Here is a 26,458-nt window from a genome sequence, read left to right as displayed (position 1 = left end):
TTCTAGCCTTGAGAGACGGCTGTATTGAACACAGTTGGCTGCATCTTTTGTCACAGCAATGATTAAGTGTGATTTCATCTAACCTTTCTGGTAATAAATTTATGCCCTCTCCTTATTTTTTTTTTTTTTTTACTCTCTGTGTTCCTGAGATTCTTTTAACCCAGGTCCCCTTAAGGGTAAAAAGGCTCAAATCAAGTTAATCTTGGCCTAGTTTTACATTATGGCCAGATTTCAAACTTGGCTTTATTTTTGCCTTCTTACTAAATAATATGTGATTTACCCTCCTATCTTAGTAGCATTCTCTTTTATCTCTTTATAATGTGCCTTTGGCATGATTCCCGTAACTGCTGGTACTCAAGTAGAGTTATAACAAATGATTTCAGCATTGCTAGGGCAGTAGGGACAAGATTATGGTTGAAGGTAAAAGGTTCCTTTCTCAAATTTTTTACTTCTTTGATTGGTTGACTCATGTTCAGGCACTGTGCCTAAGTATAAAATACAATTTACTTTTTTCCAACTTAAATAGGAGAGTGAGGAAGAACAAAATGCATGAAGTGATGTATTTGGAAGATGAATATGATACAGTTGTTTGACACTTTTTAAGGCATTCAGTAAATATTAATAATTATAATCAATGTTGACTCTCTGTTTTACTTTCACTATTCCCTGGGCCAGCCCAATCTTCCTGGGCCATCATTAAGCATAATAAGAGCAGTAGGGGTAGCATAAGCAGTTAGTTATAGACTGCTACAGGAACTGCAATTCTTGGTCCAGAAAGTCCTTCTTTCCAGCCCTCCTTCTAGTCAGTAACTCCAATGAATAAAAGAGGGAAAAAGAATATTAATATGCAACTTTGTAACTACTATAATTACAATAACAGAAAGATAATTCTTCTGAAATTATAATTCTCTGTGCTAACCAGTATCTCCAGTCCCTTCTTACAAGGGTGACAGTCTCTTAATCGGGCCAGATTATTGCACCTGGAAATCATACTTTTGATCATGTGCCTAGACCTACTTCTCTGTCTCATTGTTCTAGGTGTCTTTTTTTTTCCTCTACCAGTAATTACCATACCTTCCTCCAAATATAAGCTTCTAATTACTTAACCACTGGGGGTTTTTGAAGAAATTTCTTTCCATTCTATTTCTATGTATTTTGTCCAGAGTATCAAGAGTATGGTTTCAATCAGGACAATGAAAAAAAGACTGTATTAATGAGGAGGAACCAAAACTACCTGTGGTTTGGATACTTTGATTCATTGGCTGTTCTCAATATAAATTTACCATTACTTGCAATAGGCACAAACATACAATGTGTAGTTTCCTATATGCCAGCAATTCTCAAAGTGTGGTTCAGGGATCCCTGGGGTGCCCCAAGACACTTTCGAGTCTGTGAGGTCAAAACTATTACCATAATAACAGTAAGATGTTAATTTGCCATTTTCAGTCTTATTCTCTCACTAGTGTACCATGAAGGAGACTACTCTAATTTATCCCTAAGTGGGAGCTTAAATGTGTAAGCTCCCATCTCAAAGGAGATCGTTCTCTATAAACTTAGAAAGGCTTCAATGTGTCATTTTGTCATGCCTCTCCTAAGTAACCCAATGTCTACTTCAACTCTTTATATTAATAGAAATATAAGAAGGGCTTTTCTTCTCAAAGGGACATAAATAATAACCATTGATTTCTGGTAAAGACATTCACAATTGGTTACACCTTATCCTACCTCCACCTGAGGTCCCGTTCTTTATATACTTGCCACTCCAAGTGTGTTCCACGGACCAGCAGTATTAGCAGCACCTGAGAGTTTGTTATAAATGCAGAATCTCAGGCCCCATCCTGAGATTCACTGAACTAGAACAGACATTTAACAAGATGCCCAAGTGATTGTATGTATATTAAAGTTTGAGATTTACTGCTCTACATAACAGTGTGAGAATTCTTTTCTACAAATATCCTCAATTTTTAGACAGGATAATCAAATTGGAGTTTGCATAATGTCCTATAAATAGGAGAATTATTCTACTTTGGTTCAATTTCAGAAAACAGGGGGATAGCCAAATATACTAACCAACAATCAGCAGTTTAATTAGTTCTTTTTAACAACAAAAAAAGTCCTCACTAATACAAATGAAAAATAAAACTACTTAACACATTACCAACTAATTATTACATAAATTTGTATTTTTGCCATTGCTGTATGGGTTTTGTGCCTGTGAGCCAAATTCTACTGCTATAACATTGGATAAATCAGTTCACAGGTGGCACAGAATTAGTTTACACAGTAATAATCACATCTGAAAAAATATCACACATTAAGATTGATGATGAACATGATAGTTTTTTTTCAACATTAATTAGGAATGTACACTTAAAACTTTAGCTTCCCCAGATTCTACTTGGGGAGATACTGTAGACAACTATCTCAGACTTTAAGAGTTCTACAGAGATCCCCCCCATCTCTCTCTCTCCTTGTTATTGATGGGATTGTAGCAACTAATGTGTTTCCAATGTCTCTTGCATGCAAAAATGACATTTTTGAAAAATCCCCTTGCAAATTTCTGTATCAGCCTAATAAATTCTATAAGAGAAAAAGGAATCCATACTCATTCCCATTAAATGCTCCTCTTTCAAAGTTGTGAAAAACACACATGCCATTTTTTTAAAGGATTCACAAGGCTGTCCTCCATCTTCCTTACATATGATCACTCACAAAAACAGTCTGTTTGAATTGAATGAATCATACCAAGTCTGGCAAATTCAGATCGGAACATCAATTTTCAATATATAGCCTTTAAATGCTCAAAATATGCATAAATGCATATTTATATTATATATGCATGTTTTTCCATTGCTTAATTTTATTAATGCATGGTTTTCTTTTTTTTTTTTTTTTTTTGAGACAGAGTCTCGCTTTGTTGCCCAGGCTAAAGTGAGTGCCGTGGCGTCAGCCTAGCTCACAGCAACCTCAAACTCCTGGGCTTAAGCGATCCTTCTGCCTCAGCCTCCCGAGTAGCTGGGACTACAGGCATGCGCCACCATGCCCTGCTAATTTTTTTTTTCTATATATATTTTAGTTGGCCAGATAATTTCTTTCTATTTTTAGTAGAGACGGGGTCTCGCTCTTGCTCAGGCTGGTCTCGAACTCCTGACCTCAAGCGATCCACCCGCCTCGGCCTCCCAGAGTGCTAGGATTACAGGCGTGAGCCACCGCGCCCAGCCAATGCATGGTTTTCTATTGCTTAATTTTATTCTAATCATTTTCTTTTTTGTTGAAATTACAGTAGCTGGTGCTCCTTAATTTTTTTATTTATGGATTTCTTTGTAAATATGATGAAAATCATGGCTTGTAGCTGCATCACTACAATCTCTGCCTCTGTCTTCACATTGTCTTCTTCTCTGTGTGTCTATGTCCGTTTTTCTTTTTTGATAAGGATAGCAATCATTGGATTTAGGGCTCACCCTAAATCCAGGATGATTCATCTCAAGATGCTTAACTAATTACATCTGTAAATAGGATCTATTTCCAAATAATGTCAGATTCTGAAGTTCTAGTCATGAAACACTATTCAACTCACTACACTCATCATTATTTTTGTTAACATTTTTTTCTTGTTCTTACTTATCATCATCATTAGTATCACCATCATCACTACAACTTTTACCAATAACCCTGAATTAGCACTTGCTGGCAAGAAAGAGGTACTGCTCTAATGTCTTAATATGTATTTGTGTTGGGGGGAGGGGTCACAAGTATTGGAGGATTGCAAGATCACACTCAAGTGTGCTAGGAGGAATTGCAGGACTCAGAATGTAGTTGTATTCATGGCTATGATTTATTATATACGAGGATACAGAGCAAAACCAGCAAAGGGACAAGCTGCTTACGGTGAACTCCAGAGGAAACCAGGCCCACACTTCCAAGTGGAGTCACAAAGGGCATCCTTAATTCTTCCAGCGTCGAATTGTGACAACCCATGTGAAGTACTGTTTCTACTCATTAGAGACTCAGTACCCAAGTTTTTATTGGGGCTTGATCATGTAGGCACCCTCTGGTTAGCACAGACCAAAATTCCAGACTCCCAGGATAGCAGGTGTTTGGCATAAACCACATTGTACAAACGGTCTAGGTACACAGTAAGTCACTCTTATCAGTTAAGGAATAATGGGAATATTCCTGAAATCCAGGTTCCAGGATGCCAGGCATGGGCCAACCTGGCAAGTAGGCCTTTAATGATAGTAGTCTCAGGCCTGCCATGTTAGCTTTTTCCTGCACATATTGTTTCACTTAATTCTCGTAACAGAGAAATTAAAGTTCAGTTAGCTTAGATAATGTGTCTAAGATTACACTACTACAAAGTTAGTAGCAAATAGAACTAGAATTCAAAAGTAGGCAATCTGATTCTTGACTTCTACTCTTAACCACTATGCTTGGCTGCCTGGTTTTTGAAGACTAAGTAGAATGAAAGAACAAAAAAGTTACAATAGACTCAAGTTGGAAAAAAGTGATAAAGGCATGTAGGAAGAAGGCAGATTATATGATGGAAACTCAATCAAAATAAAATATGGGTTAAACAATATTATAAACACCATTTATAGACTTTCAGTGTTTAAGAAAAACAAAATTACCAGCATGTTAGAAATTTTAATATTTTAGGAATATTAAAGAAAGATAAAGGTTTAGTCTAATTAACACAATCAAGGGATTAAGGGATTTACTTTCATCTTTTCGGAGAAATAAAAAAATAAAAGTCAAAAAAGAATACATGTACATGCTATAGTAGAGGGCAGTCTATTAAAATTATTATTGTTTTAATTTTTACCTAATGGAATGATGTCCTGAGGTATAGTCCAGTTTTCCAAATTTTTGTGTTCGGTAGCCATGCTTCTTCATGACATCTATCCAGGTTGTATAATTTGGATCTAGACCCTTAAAGTTATTCCAAGATTCTGTCAAGTGAGTGAAGAGGCCACTCCACATTGCTGGGGCAAAGAAAAAAAGAAATTGGGATTAAAGTAAAGCTTAACAAATTTGTTTTAACTATTAAGACAATTATTCTGAGAGAGCGATCCACTAGTTTATAGCTCATGCTCTAAAATAAGACATACCTACGCTAGGTGCTTTATCTAACACTTCTGATTGTTACCTCATTTTATCGAGGGGGAAACCCCACAAGGAGTTACTATTTCCATTTACAGATGAGGTGACTAAGGCTTACAGGTTAAGTTACTTAAGGTAAATACAGCTGGAATTAAATATTAAACTTGTATGACTCTAGAGTCTTCTTTCAATCATAAAAATAATCTCTAAGTACTTCTTGATTAATTTTCTAAATCAGTCAATTGAAGTATAGATCTCATTTTCCCAATGTCTTCAAAGATTTTCCTTTTTCCTTGTCCTTTTGCTGGTTTTTCACAGAAAATTTAAGTGTACTATGTCTTCTGTCTCATTTTCTACAATTATAATTGTTTATTCAATAAATACTTATTTTCTTTTTCCCATATCTGTGTATACACATAGTAGGTCAGAATAAATAAACTTTCTGTTTTCATCTAACAAAATGCTTTCTAAGAGGTGACATGGGGGATTACTTGGATTTGAATCTCAGTAACTCTAGTTACTGAGTGGGTTTTGATAAGTTATTTAACCTTTCTGTACTTTAGTTTTCATCTGCAAAATGGAGATAATAAGAGTATCTACCTTATGGAAATATTATGAGAATTATATAAATTAATACATGTAAGGCACTTTGAATAGTGCCAGGCACAAAGAATGCAATATATGTTAGTTTTTATTACTAATATTTTTTATCTTTGATCAAACTCTTCAAAATATATTACTTCTGGAAAAAACATCGTCTAACATTTTTGAGACCATTAAAGTTCATTGACTACTTTCTCATTATTTCATTTGATGTTCAAAACAACCCTGTGAGGTACACAGCATATACAACAATTTATAGACAAGGAAACTGACTTGCTTGATATGATCCATTGAGGATTAGAATCCAGGTCATCATCTCACCCTATCCTACTGTTCATTCCACTTTGCAGTTAACAAAACTGTTTTTAAATACATCTGGTCCTTCATTATTGAAATATCACTTATAATATAGTTTAGGTTTTCTTTAATCTTTGGTAATTATTAATAAATAGTTGATAGTGCTGAAAATGTAGGCAAAAGGACTTATAACTCAAATCACAGAGAATACTGCCTCAGTACCTTACAGACAAACCAAATTGTTGAGTGCTATTTATGGGTGGCAAGGCAAACAATCATAAACCAGAAGGACATAGAAAAAGGAAGTCAACTGTGAGACAATAGACAGCATTTGTACAAATGGTAATATTTTTCTATTTTTTAAATTATTCATGGCTTAATGTCACTGATGTTTTGCCATTAAAACTATGCCTATTTGTTAAATTATTATAATTAATATAATAAAGTAAACAATTAGATTTGGGACAGAAGTGAATTGAGACTGAAGAGAAAGAGATAACATATGCAATCTGAAATAATATAGAAAAATTCAGAAAAACCTGAATATCAGAAGTTCTAACTACTTTGTGGTATACTTTAATGTCCATATAAGTCCTCCCAATTACCTATAGCCTTACTGAAAAATTTCCCTGGAAACAGAACTTTTTTAGGAAATATAAGTATTTCCTCATTTGCTTGGATAGTCAAAAGATTCCTAGTCACCAGTCATAAGGAAATGAAACAGTAACACATGAACTAGACATCATTCTAAATGATAAAAACTTCCTACTCTTGAAAAATAAATTAGAAATTCTAATAACCCCAATACCCAATACACACCTTGAAACACACATCTCTTATATTAAAAAATTTTTTTATTAGGGGCCAAATATGACTCACTGTCCTACTTTTAAGTATAATCTTTTAAACTGTGAATATATTTTCAGTGTGTAGTCACTTTCTTCCATTAATATTAAGGATGTTCATACCTGCACGTGATGGGCAACAGATTGGAGAGTTTGTATAGGCATTCAGAAAGGAAGTGCCATGTGCTTTCATTAAGTTGATAAAAGGAAGTTTCACTACCTGACTTCCTGGATGAAATGTTAACCTTCCATCCTGAAATAAAGACATTTAATTAACATTTACCGTGTTACAAATGAAGAAAATTATTTTCTTTAACCATAAAATTTACAATAGCAAAAGACTTCAATATAATTGTAAGAATCCTCAGAAGATAAAAAACAAGTAAAGAGAGTGTTACTAATATCTGGTATCTAGAAGTATCTAGAATTCAATGTAGTATTATGTGTGGACTCATCTGGGTACAGTAATTAAAGGACATTCTGGAAAGTCCTTTTGGGAGATGATGGACTGACTGAACAAATTATTTAGTGAATACTTACTATGTGCCAAGCACTGTCCAAAATCTGAGGATACAATGGTGAATAAAACAGAGTCCCTACCCCCATGAAGCTTATAGTCTAGTGGGTAAGGCAAAAAGTATACTGGTAAATAAACCATGAATAATTACACATGATGATATGTGCTTTGAAAAACACCTGTGATATGGAAGAAAAGGTAGCCCTACTTCAGATAGAGTGGACAGGGAAGACTTCTCTGGGATGCATGAAACCTAAAGACTGAGCAGTATCTAGCCATTCAAATAATTTAAAGGATGTGTAAAGTTTGAGATATCTGTGAGACATAAGTGCTGATGTCAATTAGGCAGCTGGATAAATGAGTCTGAAGATTAGAAGAGATGTTTGAGTTGGAGATGTGCATTTTGGAGATGAATTGGGAATTGAAAAACTCTCTTTGGTAAAGAGCAAAGGCAGAAAAAATGTATTCTAGTCCTGGAGTTATATCTATTATATGTTTTCAATATAATTATCAGTATAGTTTAAAAAATGAGCCAATCCAAAATATTGGATACACATAAACCCTTGTGATGTCTGTGATTTCCAAATGGAGATATAAAGTAGGATGTTGGATACAGACAGGAATCTGGACTTGAGAGAAGTCTGTCTTGGTGAAATAAACTTGGGAGTCTTTAGCATATCATGTTATTGAAAACTGAGACACTGAATTTTAGGGAGAGAGCGAATGGAGAGGAAAGAAAAGGGTCTAGAGGAAGCTATGAGAAGTCCCAAATGGGAGGAGAAGGGAGTATGGGAAACTGAGAAAGAATGGCCAATGGGGAGGAAGTTATGAAGAGACCAAGAACCATGTAAGCTGAGAGAAGACAGTGTGCCAACAAAGAGGTAAAGTCTGCTGTGTTCAGAAGATGCCTGAAATGAGGCCAGAAAATGCACATGGAATTGGCTGTATGGAGATAGACGGTGATCTTGATGAGAATACTTTCAATGGAGTAGTTAGGGATGGACAGCTAAACTGGAAAAGGGGAATGAGAATGGGAGGCAAGAAAGTGAGGGAGCAGGTGAAAAAAAAAAACACCTTTTCTAAGAAGTTATTTTGCAGAGGGAAATGGGAAAAATGGGATGGTTGTTAGAGAACGGCATGTTAGCTAGAGAGAATGTGGGATTAAGGTCAGGTATTTGTCTTTTTTAAGATGAGGAAAATTAGAGCATGTTTTATGTCAAAATAAATGGCCACTTCTAGCAAGAGTAATCATTGAATGCTAAGCAAATAACTACTGATTTCCTAAATGATGGCATAGAAAGCCTAAGACAAAAGTACATAGCCCCCCCACCCACACACATAAGAATTTAAGTCTATAAATTCAAATTCTCAGAAACTTATCCTCACAAATTCCAAATACCTATATGTCCCACTCTTACAATTTTTTGGACATGAGAGGATAACCATTTGTGGCCACTGCCTGGAATCTACACAACCAGCTACCCAGACTTATTTGGTTGGAGAATGGAGCATGTTGGGGGATGGAGGAGGAGGTCACAAAGCAGAAGCACTGTCACAGAGGTGCTATGTAATTCAAATATTGGGGCTTGGACTGCCAGCTAGGTTCAGAGTGATGAACTTGGACTTCAGGTCCTGTAGGCTAGGTTCAGAGCCACTGCCAATGGCTACTACAGCATATCAATAACACACAGATCAGATAAAAATCGATGTTAGTGATTTCTTTACTCATTTCTATGACTGGTACAGGGAAGTCATCTGTATCAAAAGTAGTCTGGAAAGCAGGACTCTTTAAAGTATGAGTAAATGGCAGAGATGGCAAGAAGGGGAGGGGATAAATGTCCCATTTGGGGAAGTTCCTGAAAATTCCATGTGTGAAAGGTGGCCTGTGTTAAGATTACTGCTTGGGAAATAAAAGGCAGGGATATATAATTATTATTTAGTGAATGAAATGAAATGAATCTCTAATCCAGAGATCCTTCCAATTATAAAAGAAGTTTAATGTGCTCAAAATTGAACCGTATACTTTTGTAAAGCTTAATAAACAGGATAAAGTTCATCAGTTGCATGATTTGTATTTGGTTAGGTTCTCAGGAAATATTATGTGAATTATGATACACATATTCTCAATGTCAAAAGCACATCAATAATACCGTAAATGAAAAGCAAAATGTTATATTATTAGAGAAATTACTGGACATTTTCAGAAGTTTTGGTTTTTAACTTCATGTAGTTTTTATATACTAGCAAATAATTTTAAAAAATAGGCTACCACTAGTACCACTGATAATGGTACCAATAGGAGATGGTCCACATAATAGTTAATTATGAATTCAAAAGCATCTTAACATGGCTAGTGGATGAAAAACAGTGAAAGCAAGTTTTCCTTAGTATGTTAATGTGGTTTACAATAGATAGACAGGCATAAGTGAATGCACAGTTCTGTAATATTTATATGGGAGAGAAAATCTTGCAGAATGGCTTTTGGGATCACTTCCATCATTTACTAATAGCCCATTTCAATTTTCTCAAGGCCATTGCTACGGTTCAAATGAATGAAGCATTATAACATTGGGCATAAAAAGAGGTCCATTAATTGGCTTTCTGTATAAAAGTGACAGAAATGGCCTTAGTTTCTGCATTCTGCTAGTATTTTTAACTCTCATAGGTTCAGATATTTTCCCTCTTGGGATGGATGAGCCTTTTGGTAGACCTGATTTTGTGATTTTGATTGCTGCTTCTTAACCACGGCTTGATACTCAGTTTATCATCATTCTGGGCCAGGGAGAACCAGAGAAGTTTAGAATTCCATTCATCATCCTAATGAAAGAATGTAACAGTAACTTTAACCGTCTTATCTGTTATCATGACAAGACTGTTTATAGTGTTCTTTCCCAGATCTGTCCATCAGACTGAATGAGCTTCTCACTAGACTCTGTTGTATACATTCTTGTCCCTACCCCCTCTCCTGAAACCTCACCAAAACTAACACCAATGCAGGTGCAATGGCAGAGAGGTGGTGGGGGTTATGGCAGTGGGATGCAGAGGACGCCTATGTCTTTTAATACCCAAGCAGAGATGCTTATATTTTTCCCCAGACCACTGTCACTGGGAGCTTATTTTTTAAAAAGGTGTTTATTAAGATGTAATTTGCATACTATACAACTTACCCAATTAAAGTGTACAATTCAATGGTTTTTAGTATATTCACAAAGTTGTGCAATCATCACCATACAAGAAGAAACTCTGCACCTCTTAGCCATCACTCTCTATTCCGCTAAACCATAGGCAACCACTAATCTACTTTCTGTCTATATATATTTGCTTTCTTTGGACATTTCATGTAAATGCAATCATATAATATGTGTTCCTTTGTGACTAGCTTCTTTCTCTTAGCATAATGTTTTCTAGGTTCTGTACACATTATAGCATGTATCAGTACTATATTTTTTTATTATTGAATAGTATTACCAAATTTTATTTACCCATGTATCAGCTGATGGACATTTGGGTTGTTTCCACTTTTTGGTCATTATATATAAAACTGCTATGAACATTAATGTACGAGTTTTTGTATAGATATATATTTCCATTTCCCTTGGATATACACTTAGGAGGGAAATTGCTGGATTATATGGTAACTCTATGGTTAACCAGCTGAGAAACTGCCAAACTGTTTACCAATGGCTGTACCATTTTACATTCCTATCGGTGGTGTGTGAGGTTTCCAATTCCTCCATATTCTTGCCAACTCTTATTATTGTCTGTCTTTTTGGTTATAGACATCCTAGTGGGTATGACTTGGTGTCTCATTGTGGGTTTGATTTACATTTCCCTAATGATTAATGATGTTGAACATATTTTCATGTACTTATTGACCATCTGTATATCTTCTATAAAGAAATGCCTATTCAGGTTTTTTGCCCATTTAATTGCCTAAGCCAAGGTCACAAAGATTTACACCTATGTCTTATAAAAGTTTTATTGTTTTGGCTTTTACATTTTTATTTCTCAATTCTAGTTAATTTTTGTATACGGTATAAGGCAGGGTCCAACTTCATTCATATTCTGTTTTCCTAGCAACATTTGTTTAAAAGACCATTCTTTTCCTATTAAATTGTCTTGGTGAAAATCAATTTAGTATAAACTAGGGGAGTTTATTTCAGGATCTTGAATTCTACTCCATCGATCTATATGTCTATCTATGCTTATGCAAGTAATATATTAACTTGATTGCTGTAGCTTTATAGCAAGTTTTTCAAGATTTTTTTTTTTTTGGCTAATCTGGGTCCCTTGAATTTCCATATGAATTTTAGGATGGGTTTTCCCCATCCTAAAAACAAAAAACATCATACTTACTATGTGCCAACATTACCAACACACCCATACGCGCAATTTCTCTGGAATACGGAGGAGTTGATCAAATTATATGAACAAAGGCATTTAAATCAGCACTAACAGCATTACTAGATACCTGGGTAATAAAAATAAACTTTCTTCTCACCCAAACATCAATTCCTGGAAACTTGAAGTGAACTGGAAAATGACTCTTGGGCACACTTTTACGGAGATGAAGAATGTTATTTACCCCACAACTGAATCAAACCGGGGTATGAACCGAAAGTTCATTAGTAGTGGTAAAATAATTTAATGACTCGAGATCACTATTTAAAACAACAAAGATTTACAAAGAGGCTATCAGAGTGCGTTTCACTCACTAAAGTACTGCTTTATACATATGTATATATATGTGGCGTGTATATGGGGCCTCACAATAAAACGTATTTCTTACTTTGCACCGGGGTAAAACATGTTTGAAAATGTCTCAGATTCTGCCCCCCAGGCCTGCGGCCCAGGAGGGAGGCAGTGGAGCGGCGGCGGGTCCGGAGCGGGGCGTCCCCTTCCTCGCCCCACCGCATACTTACGAAGGAGTCGCTCACGACTAGCACCACGTTGGGCGCTCCGGCTGCGCCCCGCCTCTGTCCCCCTGTCCCGGGGGCCGGTGCCGCCAGCGCCGAGGAGACCGCGACCACCGACACCCACAGCAGCAGCATCGCAGGTGGCGGTTCTGAGAGCCGGCCGCTGGGCCAGCCTCCCCGCTCGGGCAGGGACGGGGCACAACTCCCAGGACTTGTAGTTTGGTTTCCACATAGCAACTCAGCGATTCACCTGCAGAAATACGACTCCCATCAGGCCCAGAGCAAGCACATGCGCAAAGGAGGAGGAATCCCGGCCTTAACACACGTCAAAGACCTTTCAATCAAACACCGAGCGCAGTAAAAACCAGCCACTTCCAGTCACGTGAGCGATGCCTGGGAAATACGCATGCGCCCTCCGGATTCGGCGTTTGTAGAAGAGCTGCATCAGTTCCAGGTGGGTTGGGGTCTCTATCGCTTTTGCAGAAGTTGGAGCCTAAAGACAGTTGAGATAGTACTTAGAGAGAGAAAGGGTCGGGGGCCGGGGCTGTTCGTTTGGGGCCCGGCGAGCGTGGCTAAGTGTTCATCGCGAGCGTGAACTGGGCGATGGTGAGGTGGCGGCTCGTCTGTCATTTAAGTTGGATAGGGCGGTTCCTTGTGGGGCCAGCGAGTGGACCGCCAGGGGTATCCGGGTGCGCTATGGATACCTTGGAGTCCCTCGAATACCTTCCCGAAGGAAATTTCTGGCCTGCCTCATCTTATTACCTCTCTTAGCCCGTGCAATGAGTATTTCTTGTGCTCCCATAGGGTGAGGAGCGGGGCCTAGTAAGAAGTTTCAGGTTCCAGGCGGGGAAAAGCTTAGAGGTGTTCCTTGCCTTCAGAGTGTGTAGGAGAGAAGTAGAACAGGCTCAGAGAAAGAAATACTGGGCTGTATGATGTGATCAATTAATTGGCGTAGGTTCAGAATACCATTGTTTTGCTGCAGAATAAACACCGTTCCCTTTTGACTGTTGAATTCCTTTGGAGAGTTCTAGAAGAAGCAGATTTCTGTCTCGGAGCCAAATTTCTTATTTCATCATCAAAGTTTCCGGTATATAATTTGCATATCACATTTGTCATTTTAATATTTTGATAGGAAAAGGAGGACTTGTACTAGTTATTTAACAGAAATCAACCCTTTATACAAATATCTGGCCCTGTTTTTTGCATAAAATAATTGTAATAAGGGACAGAACTTATTTAGTACTCACATGGCACTTAATACATTCTGAGCATTGTACTAAACATTTACTGAGCAATTACTGTGTGCCAGGCACTTTTACAGGTAATATTTTCTGTCATCCTCACTTTAACCATTTTGCAGGCAGTAGAAAAACAGGCTTGGAGAGGTTAAATGACTGGCCTGAGCTTACACAGGGAGCCAGTCTGAGCGGGACTGGAAATTGACCAGTTTAGAGGTGCCCTAACTCATTGAATACTCTGTCTCCAGTTAATTACAAAGTTTCGTGACAATCTACTGAGCTTAATCTGTTGGTGAAGCAGAATTGTTAATCAAGCAGCATGCTAAAGATCTGTGGGAACATGCAAAAATATAAACAGTAGTCTCTGTCCACAAGAAGCTTACACTCTAGGAAAACAAAACCTAACATACTTGACGCACACAAGGGAATACATGTAGATTCCCTCACAAACAAGATGTTTTCCAAATTTGCTTTGAGTTAATTTGGAATGTAGAACATATTTTACCATAGATACAGTAGTGACTGACAGATTCATAAAAATTATATTTATCTGTGGCATAGTACTGATTTTGTGAACTGTGTTTACTTTTCTGTGGTCTTGTTTCCACAGGACATGTATTCTGATGACAGGAACACGTCTTTTTCTTCTTCTCTGTCCCTTTGGCACTGCTAGTGGGAGCAGTTGCTGTGGTGGATTGGAGAAGAACATATTTTAGAGCCCCAGAGATATAACACTGGAAGAATCGAAGAGACTTCTAGTCCTACTTCCTACCTGACATTTAGTTTGTCCTACAACATTCTTGCTGAGTGGATTGTCCAGACTGTGCTTTTTTATCCCCAGTGGTGGGAAACACTTCCATTGAGCACCCCATTTAACATTTGTGTAAATCTACTTATTAAAGCTCCTTATTTTGAGCTGAAGTCAATCTTCCTCTACTTTTAACCATTCTTTAGTCCATTTCTCTTCACTCTTACATGAATAATCTTTCCCTTTCATCAATCCTTCTCCCCATTTTCTTCAGCTAGTTCTCATATCATTTCAGGTTTTTTTTTTTATTGATTTAATCACTTTTTTCTGAACCTACAACATTTTTGCTAATCAGTAACTTGTGCTATCAGAAAAGGTACTTTTGTGTGTGCATATGCATAAAGGTACTTATGTGTGTTGCAGTGAGGGTAGGGGATTTATATTAGTCTGCAAGGGCTGCCATAACAAAATACCACAGGTGGTTTAAGCAATAGGAATTAATTTTCTGATAATTCCAGAGGCTAGAAGTCCAAGATCAAGGTGTTGGCAGGTTTGGTTTCTTCTGAGGCTTCTCCCCTTTGCTTGCAGATGGCCACCTTCTCACTGTGATCTCACATGGTCTTTCCTCTGTGCACGTGCATCCTTGGTGTCTCTTTATGTGTTGAGGTTTCTTCTTTTAAGGATGACAGATTGAATTGAGGCCCACCCATATTACCTCCTTTAACCTTTTTTACCTCTATAAAGGCCCTATCGCCAAAAACTATCATATTCTGAGGTACTGGGGGTTAGGGCTTTAACAAATGAATTTTGGGGGGGACATAATTTAGCCCATAACAGGCTCCATTACATACATGTATGTTTAAGTCATCAGTTAAAGATTTCTGAGTTAGTGATTGCTTGCTTTAATGAAATACTCTGTTATTTAGAAAGATTGTTAATTGAAGTCTTGGTTTAAGTTTTGATTCTCTGTAGTTCTTTTAGTGTTCAAAATACCAACAGCACTGTATTCTGCCTTAGGAAAAGGAGACTTACATGTGCACTTTGTGACTGTGTGGAATGAATTCAATATTGTTTTCATATCTGCATTTTGTCAGACACTGTAGGGAAGAAAAGAAAGAACTAGAAATAATCTCTTCTCCCAAGGAACTTCCACTCTAGTTTTGGGAGGCACATAGACATAAATACCTGTAAGTTTAATAACAACATAAAAGGAATCAAAAAGTATAGTTAATTGCCAAATAAACAAAAACCAAAAACCAAAATATCTAAATTGTACTTTAGAGAATACTAATGTGCTTTAAAATGTTAAATGGTTTTCACTGATATAAATGTTCCATGATCACAGAAGTTTCAGAATGGTTAGGTTAAATTATTTTTGGGTCCTTACTGTAGGACTTCTCAGAGGCTTTAAAATAATAATATACTTTGTGACTTTGAAAGAGTGAGATACAGTGTACAGTATTCACAAGTGTTCTAGACCATTGGTTAACACCTCTAAGCATGCTAATGTTCCTTCGAATACATTTTTGGAAATGCTAGTGTAGATAATAAAGGTTATAAATTATGCTTGACACTTGAACTTGGTCTTGAATTATGTGTAGCATGTGAGTAGAAAGAAGCGAGAGTGAACAGGCTAAATGGGAGAAACAAGGGTGTATAGAGATAGAAAACTCTAGGGGGCCAGGCGTGGTGGCTTATACCTCCCAAAGTGTGATGCTAGCACTTTGGGAGGCCAAGGTGGGAGGATCACTTGGGGTCAGGATTTGAGACCAGCCTGGGCAACATACCAAGATTCCCCATCTCTACAAAAAAATTAAAAGAAAAGAAAGAAAACTACTAACTCTGGAGAATGATGCAAAAAAATAATGTGAGTTAATATTGAAACATTGTTAATATTTGCCTTTTGGTAGAAAGCTTTGGAAGCTGAAAGATTATTAGCCACTTATTGAATTCATATTACTCAGTAAGTATTGGATATATAAGGATCTCCAAAGATGTAAGACCTGTGTTTAAGGATTTGTTAAATTGGGGGACAAGACATATCTACATAGAGTAATAAAAAAAAAATGCTAAGTTCCAATTGGGTAGCTCAGCTAGTCAGTGGTTTGGAGGAGAGAGCGATCCCTTCTGCAGGCTTTACTCTAGTATTCATGTTGTGTAGGAACTAATTTGAAGAGGATACTCAGGTTTGGTGATAGCTGCCTTTTGAGGAATACAGATGCTTCTTGACTTACCATGGGGTTACATCCTGATAAACCCATTTTAAGTTGAGAATATTGTAAGTAGAAAATGCATTTAATATCCTGATAAACCTGTAGTAAAGTAAAAAAAATCATTCATTAGTTGGGGACCATCTGTTTAGGTAAGAAGGTTATTTCTTGAGAGAGCAAGGAAGGAGATTTCATAGGGCTGCGATCCTCAGCCCCTGGGCTGTGGCCTGATACTGGCCACGCATCACCGCCTGAGCTCCACCCCCTCAACCCCCCACGCCCACCTCGTGGAAACTGGTCCCTGGTGCCAAAAAGCTTGGGGACCGCTGGTGTAGGGGGTTGGGGATTTGAATGTGTAGAGAAAATTTATAATAACCATTGGGTTATCACACTGGTCATTTTAGGAATGGTAAGAAAGTAGTGAAGTTGATTGAGAGAATAACAGTAGAAGAGGAGAACAGAATTAATATACATTGTGTTCAGCCACTTCCTCTATGTATATATCAGGTAAGGGATATAATTCTCACTTTAGCAATGAGGAAATGGGCTTGGAGTGATCACATAAGGTGCCCACACTCTAATGGGCTTTGAACTGAGATCCTTTAGATTTCCTAAGCTCATTCTCAACCAGGCTAAGTCTTGGTGGGTACATATTACAGAGTGAAGGGCCTGATAGAATTCGGGATATTTTGTGAGAACAGAAATGAAGTGACGGGGTAATAAAATAAGGTGGTTGGGGAGGACAATCAAATATTACCAGATGGGGGCTAAATGAAGAAGTCAGTGAATGGTTATGACCTCTACCCTCCTTGAAGCTTACAGTCCAGGGCAGGGGTCCCCAACCTATGGTAAGTTGTATAATTATTTCATTATATATTACCTTGTAATAATAATAGAAATAAAGTACACAATAAATGTAATGAGCCAAACCATCCTGAAACCATCCCCCCTGCCCCTGCCCCTAGTCTGTGGAAAAATTGTCTTCGGTGAAAACAGTCCCTGGTACCAAAAAGGTTGGAGACCACTAATCTAGGGTATGTGTGGGCTGGTTAACATCAACAACAAAAATATACAAAGATACACAGCAATTACAAATTGTCAGAATTGCTATAAATGAAAAGAACAGGTGCTATGAGAGAGAATGCAAGCAGGATCCATCTCAGTTTAGATACAGAAGGCTTCACTGTATAGAGACTTTTCAGCTGAGCCCTGCAAGATGGTATATTAGTTTCCTACTGATGCTATAACAAATTACCCCAAATGTAGTGGCTTAAAACACAGATTTGTTTCCTTACTAGTCTGGAGGTTGGAAGTTAGAACTAGGTCCAAAGGGGCTAAAATTAAGGTGTTGGCAAGGCCTCCTTCTGGAGGGGCCTGGGTTTGTTTCCTTGTCAATTCCAGGTGGTAGACGCTGCCTCTATGCTTGGCTCCTTGGCTTGCAAAAAAGAAAAAAAGAGTGAAATGAATAGAGAGTCCCAGTTGTCAGGTTTTTACTTTTATATTTTTCTGTTTTATATTTTACTTTCCTGAACATTTTTTGGATTACCGTACTTTCTTACCACTAAGGCACTTTACTGTTGAACTGACCATTGTATTTAGGTAGATCATTAATGCGTGTTTACCTTTCATTCCCTGTTCATCTCTACCTGCCTCATGTAAACGTTGTTCACTTTCTAGTCCTGAAGTAGCATTTTTTTAATTTTATTCAGCTTTTCAAAACCATCTCCATTCTATGAAGCATTCTAGATTAATTTTATTTGTCAGAAGCCACTTCAAGGGTGCTATCAAAGTATTCTTAGAGTTTGTGGATGTGTTGTTGTGTTGACATACTTATAACCTTTTATGTGGCTTAGAACAAGGTTCTACTTTAATATAATTAGGCTGCAAATTGGGAGTAATTAAGTGCCCTTAGTTTGTGCTAGATTCAAAACAAAATAGTATAGAAATAGTTGATATTCTTTTTTGACTCAATTTTTTTATATTGACATCAATATATTTTGCATTTCTGAAATATTTTTTTTCAGAATCTTTCTGATCTCTTACAGAAGTTTCCTTTTATCGCCTGAGGCTGTAGTAGTATAGTTGAGACCATTCAGAAATTTGGAGATTAAGATTAGTGTCTCTCTGGGAAACAAAAAAAATACTAAAAATTGTATATAATTATTTCTTATGTTTCAAATTGTGATTTATGAAAATTGAATTGAACTGATGTGTTAAAAAGTTCAGGTTTTGGGTAATGGTTGTCATCCCTTTTATGTGACTGTCTCATATTTTTGTTTAATTTAGATGGAAAACGGGTAAGGAACAATATGAAATTCAATTTAGAAAGAAGGAGGTGGTGATAATAGGTAAAGGTAAGTGTCTAGAATGCTAAATAATAAGTAATTGGAGTGTATTTTTACTTAATGGTTGTTTTTACCAATTCCTTTAGGAAGAAAGATTTAATAGCATAGACTTTTTTATATCAGACTACATGGGTTATCACAGAATACCTTTAGACTTGTTATTAGACTTAAAGGTATCATTTTTTTCTTTCTTATAATTAGCTTCCATTGTCATTATCATTACTATTATTTTTGCTTGTGGAATCTTTGTATGAGCATGATGGAATATAGCTTAAGGTTCTATATCTTCAACTGGGGACAGCAGGACATATCAATTCATTTACCTATATTTGTTAGCTTTGAGGGATATTGTGTTTATGGCATGCGTGTCACTTTCTATTAGGTCATTAAATATGAAATGTCTGATTTCAAATCAGAAGTTTATTATATCTCAAACAAGAAGCAGTACACATAATCAAAGTATGCACCTAAACTATTGACATGGTTTTGCCATCTTAATGGTGGCTTGTTTATTGCCAGCAGCAAAGAATCCTGGAGAGTGAGTGGTGATTAAATTGGGAAAGGTGTTTTCCACAGCTTGTTGAGAATTGAATATTTTTCCTTCAAAGAAGTGGTCCAAAGCCTGGAAGAAGTGGTAGTTGGTGCAAGATCTGGTGAATATGGTGTATAACAGAGGGTTTCCAAGTCCAGTTTCTGTAGTTTGAGCAGTGTTGTTTGTGCAACATGTGGTTGAGCGTTGTCTTGCAAAAGGATTGGTCTATCTCTATGGACCAGTCTCGGCTGCTTAATCACAGGCATCCTTACCATTTTGTCCAATTGGTTGCAGTAGACATTTGCTGTCACTGATTGACCAGGTTTCCTGAAGCTGTAGTGGGTAATGCTGGTGCTGGACCACTAAGCAGACACCATTAGCTTTTTTTCCCCCCCAGCGTATTATAGGGGTACAAATGTTTAGGTTACATCTTTTGCCTTTGCTATTAGCTTTTTTTGATGAATATTTGGTTTTGGACTGTGTTTTGGCACATAATCTTTGTCTAGTCATTGTGCCAAACACTTGTGATTGTCAAAAAGAATCCATTTTTCATCACATTTAACAATCTGGGGTAGATATGGTTCGCCTTTATGTGGTGACATCAAAGAAAGGCAAGCTTCGAGACAATTTCTCTTCTGATGCTCATTTAATTCATGCGGTACCAATGTATCCAGCTTCTTTACCTTGCCCATTTCTTTCAAATGGTCCAATATTGTTGGAATAGTAATGTCAAACCTTGCTGCTAATTCATACCTAGGTTGAGATGGATTCGTTTCCAACACAGCTTTCAGCTCTTCATTATCCACCTTGGTCTCAGGTTGCCCATGTGGCTCATTTTCAAGATTAAACTCACCAGAATGAAACTTCTCAAACCATCGATGTACTGTGCATTCATTAGCCACATCCTACCCAAACATTCATTGATATTTTGAACTGTCTGTGCAGCATTGGTTCCACAATGGAGCTCATATTAGAAAATAACAGGAATTTTTAACTTATCCATGGTTTCACAAAAATTGTGCCAAAAAAAAAAAAATTTGAAAGATAATCACAAGCCAAACCGGGCATTTGAAAGAATGAGGATGTACCTTCAGAATAAAAATAAAAAAAGAAGTGTCAAAGTGAAATGTCAGAGATATCAATTGTCAAACTTAGTACTTAAGGAAATCAGATATTTCATACTTAATAGCCTAATAACCTCATTAAGTACAGTTGTTGCTACTTTTTAAGCTCAATTTGTGTTGGATAAAAACCTTTCAGGTTGGTAGTAGAAAAACTTTCATTGAGTGAAAGTGTACAAAATGAATGTTCCTGTTTTAAAAAATCAGTTGAGATTGAGGACAAAAATGGGAGGAGAGGTATAATAGGATTTCATAGAAGAATATTAAAGATACTTGGGCCAGGTGCGGTGCTCAACATGCTTAAGTCCAGCACTTTGGGAGGCTGAGGTGGAAGGATTGCTTAAGGCCAGGAGTTTGAGATCAGCCTGGGCAACAGAGTAAGACCCTGTCTCTACAAAAAATAAAAAAAATTAGCTGGGCATGGTGGTACATGCCTGTAGTCCCAGCTACTTGGGAGGCTGAGGCAGGAGGATTGCTTGATTCTAGGAGTTTGAGGTTACAGTGAGCTGTGAACCACTGTATTCCAGCCTAGGTGACAGAACAAGACCCCATCTCTAAAAAAAAAAAAAAAAAAGACATTTGCAATACAGCTAGATCTTTTTTGAAGTGTTAGAAATGCTTAGAATTGAGAGAAGCATCCAAAATAAAGGAATATGGGGTTACATGGAATCACTTTGGGTAGTAATTTTTTCTGTGAAAGAAAATGGGTTTGAATGGTCCCTAGTAGATGATTAGACCTCAGTAAAGGTTTGTGAAGGTTTAATGAACCTCTCCTTTTTGCCTTAAAAAAAAAAAAAAGAGGTAGTAGTTTTCAGGGCTAGAAAGGGGCAATTGTCATTTTAAAAATTAACCTCTTGAAACTTATATACACATACATACATGTGTGTATGCATGTGTGTGTATTCATATACATGTGCAACCATATATGTATACACGCGTATATAAATACACACTGGGTGAAGAGAGAATGCCTCAGTGCTAGCCTGTTATACTAGTGTTGCATCAAATGAAGAAGGAATAGGAAGAGAAGAACAGAGGATTCTACTGCAGCATGAGAAATTGTATTAATAATTACGCATGGAGATGTACAGACATGGAAGGATACTGAGTATTAGAATTGGTTACCAAGAGAAAATGGAGTTTGTTTCTTCAACTTTAAAATACAGTGGTCTTTAAAAACAACCTGCTTAGAATTTTTAATGGCTCCCTGTTTGCTGTGGTATTTAAGTCCAGATTTGTCTGTCCGACTTTCAAGATCTGTAATCTGAGGCTCTGCCCAACCTAATTTTCTTACCTACCCAACCTAATTTTTGTTCTTTAATAAATCGCTTCTGATTCTTTCAGCCTGTTTTTTTTTTTTTGCATTTTCCTATACTTGCCACACTCATTCCTATCGCTCTCACTTTGCTAGTGCAATTGCCTCTGACCAGAGTAATTTTTCTTGTCTTCATCTAGTAGCTGTTAATTATATCACACCATACCTTTTCTTCTCTGAATTCCTCTTGTACTTTTATTCATTATCCTTAGTTTAGCATTTGATTCTCTAATGACTTACATGTCTTAGGTCTTTCTCTTCGTTTAGATTATGTTCTTTAGAATGGGGACCTTATTTTCTGTTTTATGTCATGTGCAGTGAGTAGCTTGGGAGCTGCATGTAGTTTTAGTTCTGATTGGTTCTACCTTGTTTGTAATGTGCCCACTTAAATATCGGGTGGTAGAGAGATGGTACTCTTTCTTCTGGAATGGTTGGTATCTTCTGTTTGTTTTTAATTTGGTCTTACCTTGAAACTGTTTTTGTTTGTTCTTTTTTAACTTAGAAATCTTTTGATTTTTTACTGGAGTGTCTCTTATTTTTTATTTAAAATTTTTTGTTGTTGTTTTTTTCTCTTTAGTGTGTGTCTTCATCTCTTTTTGTTGATCTAGATCTGTTGTCATCGTCATTGATGTTCTCTTCTTTTTAGTCTGCAGGTTTTTTTTTACTGATGGTAACTGGTTTGAGAAAATTTAATGTGAAATTAGCATTGAAATTTGTTACCTACTCCAATTAGGATTTGTAGACTGCAAAAAATCCTTCTGAAGTTTTCACCTATAAATTTATATCAAGATAATTTCAGGTAAGGTAGTAGCTTCTAAAATAAGAGCATATGAAATATATTGCTTTAAATTATATAATTATTGTAACTAGGCAAAAGAGTTATTTTTCTGCCTATTTGGGGAATCTGGTTCTAGCTGTAGATAAATTGATTTTATGGTATCTTAACTTTTAGATTATTTTGAATGCCAAATTTTTTAAGTCAAAAGGATTATCTTTTTAATCTTTAGTTTCACAAACTTCTTTGGCCTTGTACTTCTGTGTCAGGCTTTTTTGGGATATAAAGGACTGTCAGTATACTATGCTAATAATCCATCTTTTTAGTTCATTTTGCTGCCTTGAACATCTGTAGTCTGTAACTACTTAATATTTAGCTAGCTTTGTTTTACTTACTAATGAGATTAAAGTAAATGGAGATGGCAGAAAATACAAATTTTTTTTTCAACATTGAATTGTGATTGAATTTGACTGTTTACTAGTAAATCACAATAAGTTATATATAAAGTATGCTAATTTATTTTAAATTAAATTAATATATCTTAAGATTAAGTGAAATTAAATGAAAATATCTTTTTATGGCTGAAATTAGTATACAATTCTTTTGTATATGCATTGCTTCCATTCAAATTTAAACATTGCATTTATTTCTCTTTAAAGAAAGTATAGCTGACAATTTTATAATAATCCTTTACTGTGAAGACAGTTACTATCCTGATTTATATTTTATAGAAACTAGCATTAAAACAGAATGCTTTCTTATCCTCCATCCCATCATAGTTACTGAAATTATTTGTGTTAGTGTTTTACTCTGTGACTTGGGCTTATTTTACTGGATCTTGCTTAGTATAGAATTGAATTGAGATTGGTATGTGTTTTGGATCCTGGTCCATAACATCATCTGTGTTTTAGCCAAATATATGGAGAGTGAGTGTAGTTCAAATACAACTCAGTTTCAATACATATTAATTGATCATCTATAATTTGTCAGGTACTAGGCCTTGGGGATGAGTCAGTGGGAATAAAACCCCCAAAATCCTTGCCTACGTGGAATCTACATTCTGGTGGGGTTGGAACACAGATGATAAATAAGTAGAATATATAGTATCCTAGAAGTGATAAGTGCTTTGAAGAAAAATAAAGCAAGGGAAGAGTTCAGGGAATATTAGGTATTTGGGAGTAGGGGAATGAAAATTTTAAATACTGTGGCTAAGGGAGGGACATTTGGGTAAAAATCCAAAGAGGTAAGGGAATAAGCTGTGTGTATTCTGGGGACAATCTTTCCCTTTTCAGATTTCTTTTTCAGATGGTTAAGTTTATTGGAACCATTACAGCTAGGTAGGTACTATTGTACGTTCACTCAGGCTTTTTGCCTTAACAGAATGTCCAGCAAGGAAGTGAAGACTGCTCTAAAAAGTGCTAGAGATGCAATCAGAAACAAAGAATACAAAGAAGCTTTGAAACATTGTAAGGTAACCAATATTTTTTCTCCCACAATAAAAGTATGTTATCCATTTATAAACATTATTGATTTGTAATATGAGAGTTATTTACTTTCCAAGTACAACAAAAGTGCTAAGGCCATTTAGTAGAACCATTAGAGTGATTGAACTAATTATTAACCCCCAATTAGTAGGATAAACTACTTCTGCCACACTTAATTTTGTCTTTCTCTGTATTGGTAATTTACCAAAGCCAAGTTTTTAAAACATGAATATACCATAGGTGTCTTTTGATGGTTGTATAATGGAATGCTACTGTATCTTAAAGTTTTCATTCTTTAATGGTATGTTGACATTCTAATTCTATTTGGTGTGTGGATGAGAAAATCAAGATTCTAAAGCTCCTTTGGATTATGATGGGAATGTTTCCATTCGGAGGAAGAAATTGAATGCACAGGAGAGACAGAGGGTAGTGGTAGGAGTGAAGTCATCCGTAGGTAAGAGATGAGGAGACCCAGAGCTCTAACTCTTCTTCAGTCTTAGCAGGAGAGAAGATAGGTGCAAATCCAGTGTCAGGTTTGTAGATTTGGTGGTGGGAAGGTAAGAGCATTCTTCTCCAGTGGCTTCTATTTTCTTGGTGAAGTATAAGCTAAGATTGGGTGAGGACTTGTATAGGAGGTTAGAGACAAAAGAAGATATGAAATAGCTGTTTATTGAAAACAAACTTAGTAAGGATTGGAAAGATTGGCAGGCCTGGTGGTTGCCCATTTAAAGTGTCCAGTTATTAAAATGAAATCAGTGAACTCAGTTGTAGTTTTCTCCCTTCATATTCACTTCTTAGATTTGGAGATGGGCATGAAGAGGTTCAACTACGGATGGTGAGAAAGGTGAGAGGAAAGAGGCAAAGGAGTTGAGCATGTGATGACAAGGGAGTGATGATAGTGATGGATTACTCGTGGAGTCTAAGCTGGGTAAGAAAGGATGAGAAATGGGCTGGTAGGTAGTGGGAAAAGAGGGTGGCATCAAAAATTGGAGATATCAGAGCTTAAAGAATTGTTACCTGGGACTGTTGTAGTAATTGAACTCGGAGGATAGGAGAGGAGCAGAATCATAGCTTGTTGGAAATTGAGATTTTGGATGGCTGAGTAGTGTGAATGTTAAGTAACTGAGAGGCCATAGTGTTCAATGGGCTATCAACGTGAATGTTAGAACAAATACAGGTATCAAGATGGAGAAGGGTACAAAATTTTCATTGAAGGAAAGGGATATTGCTAAGAGTTTGGTAGATGGTAGCAAGAAGGAGGATATTTTTGGTATTATAGTTGGATGGCTTGAGCTTCAATGATAGTGGTGCTTTTCAAGGAGAGAGGGGCAGAAGAGGAATGTAGGTGACAGTGTGAGCCAGGAGAACATCTTTCTCACTTCCTGGTCCTGTGGTATGTGGGATACAAGAGAAAAGAAGTCAGCTGCAGCATGTAAGATCTATAGGGGAATTAGCCAAGTTTTAGTTGAGCCAGAACTTGATGCAGTTAAAAGAAAGGTTGAAAATATGAAGGGAACTTAGCTGATTCAGATTGGAAGGCCCAGAGGACACACTGAAGAATTTAGGAGAATGGTAGAGAGGGAATTGGGCAAGATTAGGGTATATACACTGCAATATGAGGATGAGAGTCTAGGGGTAAAGGATGCCCCTGTGAGGTTTAGGTTTCTAGAGGTGACTGAGCCCAGCAGGGTTGTGAGACCAAGATAGTACTAATCCTGATATAGAAGAGCTGGGCAGTCTATTCATACAGGGGGCAGTTTGGGGTCAGATGGCAAGAAGGGGAGACTTATTTAACTAATGTGCATCTGAGTCTGTTTCTATTATTATATACAGCAGCACCATAGCCATCTTCTTTCTGTAGGTTTTCTATAAAATTCAAATATAAATTCCACCAATTGGCTCATAGTTTATACTGGAGAGACCAACTATAAAACACAAATGGAGAACTAATCAGTTACAAATGCCTGATTACTTATGTGTAGTAATTCAGAATGTTGATTGAGACAATTAATTTTTTAATAAAGAAACGTTGCATCTTAGTGTATTTGCTGTGGTTTTGTCAGATCATTACTTTGTCTACCTGTGGGGCTTTATAACTTGGTATGAGCATCCCTTCAGGGAGGCCTTCTCTGGTTTGTGCAGAGTTAGGTACTTTTTTCTCTGTGTTCTCTCAGAACCTCATACCAGCTTTCACCATATTGTTGTAACTATTTCATTAAAAATCTGTTTCAGATTCTGAAAACCTGGTCATCAGGCAGACGTTTAGTACTTACTGATTGTTGGTTGAGTATGGCATTTATCATTTGTTCAGCAATTATGTGCCAGCCATTGTACTTGGTATTGGGAATATAAGCATTAATAAGGCCTCAGTGTTCAGAGCTTAACTTTGTTAGATACCTCATTGTTGTGTTA

At 36.8% G+C, this 26,458-nt stretch overlaps 2 protein-coding genes across 4 annotated transcripts in view; one reads left to right on the top strand and one right to left on the bottom strand.

Moving 5' to 3' along the window:
* The window catches only part of ARSK (arylsulfatase family member K), a 30,728-nt gene extending 18,166 nt beyond the window's left edge, over positions 1-12,562 (bottom strand). The window contains exons 1-3 of the mRNA XM_045566089.1: positions 12,285-12,562; positions 6,969-7,098; positions 4,823-4,982 (exon numbers count right to left, since the gene is read on the bottom strand). Of these exons, the coding sequence (XP_045422045.1) occupies positions 4,823-4,982; positions 6,969-7,098; positions 12,285-12,413 (419 nt within the window). The 5' untranslated portion in view covers positions 12,414-12,562. The remainder of the gene's footprint in view (positions 1-4,822; positions 4,983-6,968; positions 7,099-12,284) is intronic.
* A 119-nt stretch (positions 12,563-12,681) lies between these two features.
* TTC37 (tetratricopeptide repeat domain 37) overlaps positions 12,682-26,458 on the top strand; it is an 82,745-nt gene continuing 68,968 nt past the window's right edge. Inside the window, exons 1-4 of one of the 3 annotated variants that reach the window (XM_045566611.1) lie at positions 12,682-12,732; positions 18,761-18,828; positions 22,434-22,586; positions 23,943-24,033. In XM_045566611.1, coding sequence (XP_045422567.1) covers positions 23,944-24,033 — 90 coding nt within the window. In that variant the 5' untranslated portion in view covers positions 12,682-12,732; positions 18,761-18,828; positions 22,434-22,586; position 23,943. Of the gene's footprint in view, positions 12,733-13,281; positions 13,366-18,760; positions 18,829-22,433; positions 22,587-23,942; positions 24,034-26,458 lie in introns of those variants that run through there. The other 2 variants (XM_045566612.1, XM_045566610.1) reach the window with 2 other exon arrangements.

The sequence above is a fragment of the Lemur catta genome, chromosome 12 (assembly GCF_020740605.2).
Source record: "Lemur catta isolate mLemCat1 chromosome 12, mLemCat1.pri, whole genome shotgun sequence".
Classification (NCBI taxonomy): Eukaryota; Metazoa; Chordata; class Mammalia; order Primates; family Lemuridae; genus Lemur; species Lemur catta.
This window is presented reverse-complemented; position numbering and strand designations above follow the sequence as displayed.